Below are 8298 nucleotides of genomic sequence, written 5' to 3'. Positions count from 1 at the left end.
GTGAAGAATAAAAAAAATTTACAAAGAGTTTAATAACAATTTTTGTTTTATTCCAAAATATCCCAGCTACAGTAACAGAACAAATACTATCTACAATAGCACTCCAGATCATAGTAGCTTTTAGTAAAAGCTTGAACTCAAACAACTCTAAAAATAACTATCCAACATTCCACAATTTCATTTAAATAAAGAAAAAGGGAACATGATAGACTGAAGTAAATGAAATTCTACTTAATATAGAACTCCTATAACCTATTTGCAAATAGTATTTCCTTATTCCGCATTAGTTACAATAGCTTGGGAGACATTTTATTATTGTTTAGTGGTACAAGCAGGAGGATTCTGCTTGCCCGAAACGGCGGGCTTGACATTAACACAAGTGGAAGTAGTAGATCCTCCAGCGCCTTTGTATGCGAGATCAATGTTAGCAACCACCACTTGTTGACATGGTACACCGCTACTACAAATAAGCTTCATAGCTTCCTTTGTTGAAGAAGTGCCTCTAATGTTCTTGAAGCTAACATTGCTGATCTTAACTTTCGAGGGAGACTGAAAGCGAAACAAACAAACAAAAACCCACCCAAGAATTTGATATTAGTATCTGTAATTTGATTTTTTTTTTTTTTTTTTTTTTATAACTTTTAACATCAAAATGAGTGTATATATTTGTGATGTTCATAATAACCTTGCTTGAGCATTGACCATTTGGGCAGTAGCCTTGATCAATGAGGATAGGATTGGCAACATTGTTCATGACAATATTCTCGAAATGTATATCAGAAGCAGTTCCAGGTGTGGAAGCAGGCCATGTTTTGATTCTAACACCATTCGTTGTACTGCTAAGGGTGCCACCAATTACTCTAATTCCTGAAACTGGTTGTTCATTTTCGTACTTTCCAAGACTTCCAACGCTGATACCATGGCCAGGTCCACAAGTTACTTGGTTAATAGTAACACCTTGGGTTCCATCACCAATGGAGATGCAATCGTCACCTGTTCCAACTTTGGCATTGCTGATGGTGATGCTAGATGAATGTCCAATGTGGATTCCATCGGTGTTAGGGCTATTTCCGGGTGCAGTGATGGTAACATCTTGGATTTGTAAGCTCTTACATCCGTAAACGTTTATGTGGAAAGCTTTGCTGTCCTTCGATTGAATGTCACTGACTATTGAATTTGTGACAAAATCGAACCTTATACTCTGTTTATGTTTAAAAGTTAGATAAATCAAAACATCAAATATGAACGCCATAGTTTCATTTAAATATTCTCCTAAAAATATTTTCATTTAAATATATTATAGCAAAATGCTGACGCCTCTTTGAATTACTATATTAAAAAAAATTACAAATATATATCAATGAATGTTGTTGGTACTACTTCAACAATATTATATAAAAAATTCTTTCTAGACTGAACAATTTGTCACAAATTGATGTTATATGTGAGTATGATTGGTGAGCTATCACTTTCACCTTTAACCACCACTTTTTCTCCATTACACACAGTTGCACAAGTTAGGGTCATGGCTCAAAAGTTGTGTCCATATTCCGTATATGGACTTTCTCATATATAAATTTTAAATTTTCTTTTTTGGTGAGTTGTGACACCTCACTATATAAAGCTTACGTCAAATTATTAATAATTTGATAATATCCTTAACATCATTAGATGAATAAGTGCTTGAATTAGTATTTTGTGATGGTTAAAGTTCTTAAAGTTGTAGTGTCTGTATATATCTACATAAAAATAATGGAAATTTAAATGCAATTTATTAAGATTGAAATCTTACGGTAGGAAGCATTTTGCAGTCGGAGTCATGGTCACAATTATTTTTTTGCCATGCCGTTTGTCCTTTGCCATCAAAAACTCCACCACCTGACACAGTGAGACTGTCGATATGTTGAAAAGAAACCCAAAAGTCTTTACCCTTGAAGGAGGCAACGTCTGATGGGGCCACTAGGGTACCCTGAAGGTTAAACTCAATAGCACCTTTGCATGGACCTAACAAAGTCACTAGACCTAGTTTGTATGTCCCTGTTGAAATCACAACTTTACTTCCTGCTACTGCGCACGCAGCTGTCCAAGCTTTCGTCAAAGCCTAATAAACACATTATGAAAAATCAAAATCAGTATATTACAATCATTTTTCATGTTAATGTTTTATGATCTGGTCAAGACACCAAATAGTTTTTAGTATAAGCATAGATTGAACCTAAGTTCTTTTATTTGAAATTAAAAGACTTTACTGGTTAAGTTAACTAGAACCCACTTTACATGTTAATTAGGTATAGTTAACTGCGCTACACATATTTATACCTGGGTGATATCGCCATTAGGCTGTCCTCCATATGATTTAATGTCAAAGACTTGCACGGCATTGGTGGATGCCAAAAACAATAGCAAGGAAATTGTTACAATGCTCAAATTCTCTCCCATTTATTGTTCTTTATTTCTCTGCTATTAACAATTTGTTGTATGGTATGATGGTTTCCCTATTTCGTTTGAAGCTATTTATACTGCAGTACCTGAGCTCATCACCATTAAAGCCATCCAACTGATATTAACTAATTTTATGCATGGTTGCGAAGAAATCTCCTTTTTACACTTCAACTTCTATACTATTATTAGCTTTCATGCTTCCTCCTTCACTAATTAATTATTAGTTTATCGTTATAATCAAACCGTTGATGTCCAGTTAAGAATTAATCAATTTTAGAAACCATGGAAGGATAAATTTTTAACAACTTTATGATTGAATTATGCTAATAACTCTAAAGGATTATAACATGTCTTTTTTTTGGTCCATTATTCTATAAGATAAGATTATTACTACTATATATCACCCTAACTTCTTAGCCTTAAATGACAAGCTCTTAGCTACCTGAAATCTGTTCATTTTCTCCTTGATGCAAATTGAATACTTGCCGTTAGAGAGGGAGGAAAAAGTCTAGAAAAATAACCACCTCTGAAAACTATCCAAATTTAGTATAGGTAGCATGCCTGTCTTCAGTGTAAAATAGGAAATAAAGAAAACACTATATAGGAGAAGCTGAACTCACCTTTTCAATTATTATATTTATCATCATTACTATAATTAGTTTACAGATCCTTGTCAATTATTATATACTAGCCAGTAACCCGTGCAATGCAAGAAAAAGCTAGACATAATCCTCTTTGTCTAAATAAGAAATTTGATAATTATGATAACTAACGAACATTTATTCTAATCGTAATGCCAAGAATATTGTAGTTGTCACCTTTCGAGTATTTTTAAAGAAAATATTTAGAGTCAAAATTCTCTCTTCTCTATTGCGACTATCGAATTAAAAACAAAAGAAATCAACAAATACTTTCAATGGTCTTTCTTTGAATTTAGAATTTTGAAATTGGAAACGTTTTTTGGTTCTTAATGTGGAGACAAAGATTGTCTATCTATGGGTTTCTAGCATGTAGAATACAAAAGCTCTGTCGACTTACCCTTCTTAATTATCCAATCGTGAAAAAGTCTTGCAATTGATCATTACATGTTAGGCTTATTACACACAGTACTTGATGGAACATAGCAATTATTTCACCATTATTTTGTTGTCATATCATTGTACCATGTTATTCACAAGAAAGAAGAAAAAATTAATTGTTAATTGTTTTTGGCTTTTCTAAAGGGAGCTCATTATATATGTTTGGCTAGTACAAATTATCAGGTTGTATAATGAGTTTTGTTTTCTTTCTTTTTGTAGGTTAAGACTATTAGGTGATCTATAAAAGAACTAGCAATGGGTTGAGGGAGATGCTCTGGCTCATTTCCTTCCATTCTCTACTTATTATATTCAGCATTCTCAAGTGTCATGATTCTGAGACTGTGGACCATTAGTTTTTGGTTTAGGGCAGCCAAACTGGCATCTATGTCATCATCCTCTACATTATGTAAGGTTAGTGTACTTGGTTCTGACTCATAATACGACCCCAATTCTAGAACCTCTCTTCCATGGTTGTCATACCCAGGGCCAAACCTTGAGCTGACATTGGTGATATCACTCTAATCTGAAAGATGCCCATAGGGATATTCTTTATGATGCATCTGGTTGGCTTGTGTATTTTCCTCTCTTGCATCCTCTAACACATTTATCAACCTATATTGATTACTATTAGTATCGCTCCACCTGTTAGTTTCAGTATCATCTTTAATATCTTGATCATAGTAGTCCATATCACTGTCATATTCCTCATAGAATAGGTTTGTGTCTTCATCTTCTCCATCATTAGGGGGTTCACCCCAATCATCTCCGTTGTATGGGCTATCATAACTTCCGTTACTGTTGTCATCACCATTGGTGCTGCTATCATCATCACCATGTCCATTATCATTGTTGTTGTTGTCACTACTACTATCACTCTTGTCTTCACTTCCATCTTCATAATCACTAAAGGCTGCTCCCCCTTCCTCATCTTCATCACTAGCTCTTAGTTCATACGGGCTCTTCAATGTATGCTGGTAGGCCTCCCAATATTCTTCTTCTTCTATGTGGTAGCGTAGTCATGGCAAAAGGATCCATGTGATCAGCCCAATTAGTAGGGACCTAAGTTGTATCTTCCTTCTTTAATCCTGGAGCGTTATTGTGACAATCAAGTAGTATCTCGAAACCAGGCACCATTTTCTTTGTTATAGGATCAAATTTTGGTTCTAGGAATCCCCAATAACGTTAACTTTCTCCAACTTTTACAAACTTCCCATTCAGTGTAGGAGTGTAGGGCTTCAGAGGTTTTAGAGGACAAGGGAGTCATTTTGCTTTGGCTTTGGCTCAAGCCATCTTTCTCATTTCCATATCTAACAAATCATCATTAGTGGGCTTATAGCCTAGCCCAAAAGGTGGTGTGGCAGTAGGAATTGCCAAGTCTTGAACAGTTGGTTTCTTCACAGCACTCCCTAGATTCATCCTAGGAAGGTAGTTCATCCTTCTTATCATTTCTACGACATTGTTGTTACCATAAGGAGCAAAGTCCATTGGGATCTTTTCAACTTCTTCTTCTTCTCTCTTTTCAAAGCCAAGCTGCTCGATCTCAAAGCCAAGCTTCTCGATCTCAAAGCCATCCAAGGTCAATGGCTCCTTAGAATCAATGCCATAAACGGGTTTAGGCACAGACAAAGTATCTCTATAGATTAAGCCTGTGATTATGAACTAGATGGTGAGCAAAACATGAATTCTACAACACATACATGCTAGCAAACGAGAAATATATGTATTGAACAACAAGAAATAGTATAGGGGCAATGTGGTAAAGAAAGACACAAAATAAAACGTTAAGGGTCCTTAAGACAATATGAAATATTCCATTGCTTTCTTAATTGTGTAATACATTATGCTCACTAGGATGTGTTATAAGGTCCAAATAAGTTTAAAAATAACAGACTTAGATGGCTCTTCAGGCCTCTAAGACTTGCAAAGTTTGAATCCCTTTGAATCCGAGTGTGTTCTCTAGTGGCTGTTTGAGGATATCGGGCGATATTTGCCTCCCTTTTCTTTCTTTTTTTGAATCTAATAGAGTTTTCTCAATGATTCTATTCTAATTCACTGTTGCTGAATGTCTTTCACTGTTGACTGCTTCCCTTTTTTATAGTGTCATCCTAAAATTCCCGGGGTACCATTGATTCCCCCTCATTTACTCCCCTGGGTACCAGAACCAATGTTGTACCAGCAACATTGGTGGTTGGTCCCTTCCTCATTTCTTATAATTTTCTTCTTTTGGTGTTTCTTTCCCAAAAGTCTCTTCTGACTTTTTGTTCTAAGGTGTCCTTAGAGAGTTGACCTTTGGTCTTTCTTCCTTCAAGGCTTCTAAACCTCACATTTTCAGACTCAGCTTTTGACTGTCTTTCCCTTTGTCATTTTTCTCAAGTGAGTCGATTCCTTCCTACTAGGTTGAAAGTTTCCTAGCCATTTCCCCTCATGGTTCTTCTTTCTGGGTTTCCAGAGGTACTGGTCCCTTGTTCATGAATCATTGGTTCCCAAGCCTTCTGATTCCTTTTTGTATTATTGGGTGGCTGAAAGGGACATATCCGTTCTCATTCCTTGTGTTTCTTGGCACCCCTTTTGAACTATCTTAATCCAACCCTGGCTTTGCTGCATGTCCCCAAGATCCCAAGTTCCTAGCAGTCCCTGGGTATCCCGGCCTAGTTCTTACCACTAGGCTCCCTAGCAATTTTTTAACCTTGGCGGGCTGGGCTTTTCTTCTTCCCTTCATTTCATTAGTTCTAAGGTTTACCCATTTGTGGGTTTGGGTTCCTCCTTAAAACCCTTAATGAGTTTGGGCCTACCATCTTTTTCTTTATTGCAGGCTCAAGTATTTTATTTTTATGGAGTTCAATTCTCTATGCCATTTTAGGCCTTGGTGCAACATTATGACTTTTTAGACCTTAACATTTAGGCTCCCGAGCTCATGGGTTGCCTACAGCCCACGCGTGAGTAGACCGGACCCTTAATTTTTATAGTTCCTTAACATTTTTATGGTTTTCTTTGCATGTTGCACTTCTTTTTGTAACTTCCCCCTTTTGCATAGAACGTGGCAGTTGAATGTTTGAGTGAAAACTTCCCCGCATCCATTTTTCATGTTCCTCGTAACTCCCATTAATAACTGCTAATAACTCTCTTCTTTAAAAAATTAAATTTTGGCAACTGGCACGCCTTTCTATACATCATCTTCTCCAACTGCTCTTTGCGCCATTATTGTAGTCATTTCAAACTTTCTTTTCACTTTCCAAAGATCTTTATTTCCAAACTTATCTTCTTGCTTCCAATTATTCTATTTCTTTGTTTCTTCTTCTGCATTCTTCTCTCCTTTGACTTCCTTGTTTCCTAGTGTATTTTCTGTTTCATGGCTTCTTTTTCTTCACAAAAAAGGAAAGAGCGTACTCCCAGTCCTTCTGAGGGTGAAAGCTCCTTTAGGTCTACACAAGGAGAGATACAGGAGGTTGCGGAGCGCCCAGCCTTCCTTTTACGGGATCTCTAGTACACCCCTAGCCTATTTTTTCCTTAGGTGTCTCATGGTGAAGCCCCTTCTTCCCCTCATACTTAGGTGTTCTCTGGCCAATCTAGGTTTGCTAGTTCTGCTCAAATTCCAGATTTAGATCTGCAGATTAGGCAAGGATCTCGTGAAGCGGTTCCCATTTTCTTTGATTTCGTTCCTAGTAAGATCACCGGTTGGCCCATTTGGGTGGACAGGGAGCTTTCTAATGGCGAATTCGTTAGTTGTTTGGAGCATGTCAGGATCTTGAGATCAGTAGCGATTTCCAGGAACCTTGAAGGTTTTAGGGACGCTAAGGGCCTTAGACACTTGGTGTGCTGCTGGTGTCTTTCCCTCCACACATTCTTCTTCTCTGTTAGTGAGCTCACTTTCACTTTGGAGATGTGGTCAACAATCTTCTTCTCCCAGTGTTTGGTGAGGAGAATCCTTTTGATATCAACTTTTCTAGAGAGAGTCTTGAGGTCGAAAACAAGCTTTTCAGTCACTTCAGTGGGCGTACGGCTTCTCTTAGTGGGTAACCGGCCAGAATGGGCAAGTGGGTCATGAACCTCTCTAGAGAAAAGGACAAGGCAGTTAGGTAAACTGGGTTCTTGGCTCTTTGGCTCAGTAAGTTCTTGTTTAGTGAGTTCCCCGGATATGGGGTTAAGCCTGTTTTCTTTCCTCTGGCAATTAGATTAGCCCGGGGTGCTCAGTATCCTTTAGCCCCCATGTTCTTAGTCCATGTTTACTCTCAATTAGACTTGCTTTATGGAGATGAAGTTGAAGGAAATTTTTGCTACGCTATTACCTCGTCCCTTAATATTGCCATCCTCTAGGTGTTCATATGGGACCATTCTTCTGTTACTTTGGTGAAGTGCAGAAGTTTGAAATTTGCGAAGGATAAGTTCCAAGGATCTCCAAATGTGATTAAGTGTCTCTGTGGCAGTTCTACTGATAGCCACCCCCTTATTTTTCACTGGTCTAACTTAACGGGTGACAGTCTCAATTTGGTGGAGCAGTTTGATCAAGCAAGGCACCTAAGTTGGCGTTCTCCTCGAGAGTTCGGTCCTGGGTTCATCTGCGATTCTGTGTTGGCTTCTTTCCTTAGCTCCCTGGGGAATACTTTTGATCTGCGTAGGGGGGATGAAGGTAGCTTGGCGTATTTGGCTTGTATCAGTCCCTCATGGCTTCCAGTACCCTCCTCGAGTGGTCCCAGGTACACTCACTACTTAGCACACCGAGTCCGTAAGCAGTTTAGTTTTGACCAGGATATCCCACTGGTGTTCAAGGAGGTAGTGC

General features: G+C 37.9%; 1 protein-coding gene across 1 annotated transcript; it reads right to left on the bottom strand.

Annotated features, from left to right (window-relative positions):
• Positions 1 to 304: 304 nt before the first annotated feature.
• On the bottom strand, positions 305 to 2439 carry LOC126722005 (exopolygalacturonase-like). The gene is made up of 4 exons (XM_050425146.1): positions 2320 to 2439; positions 1793 to 2101; positions 686 to 1201; positions 305 to 549 (listed from the first exon to the last, which is right to left on the bottom strand). The coding sequence occupies exons 1-4, from the start codon at positions 2437 to 2439 to the stop codon at positions 313 to 315; spliced, it is 1182 nt and encodes a 393-aa protein (XP_050281103.1). The 3' UTR covers positions 305 to 312.
• Positions 2440 to 8298: the final 5859 nt, after the last annotated feature.

Source organism: Quercus robur, chromosome 4 (genome assembly GCF_932294415.1).
Source record: "Quercus robur chromosome 4, dhQueRobu3.1, whole genome shotgun sequence".
Taxonomy (NCBI): Eukaryota; Viridiplantae; Streptophyta; class Magnoliopsida; order Fagales; family Fagaceae; genus Quercus; species Quercus robur.
This window is presented reverse-complemented; position numbering and strand designations above follow the sequence as displayed.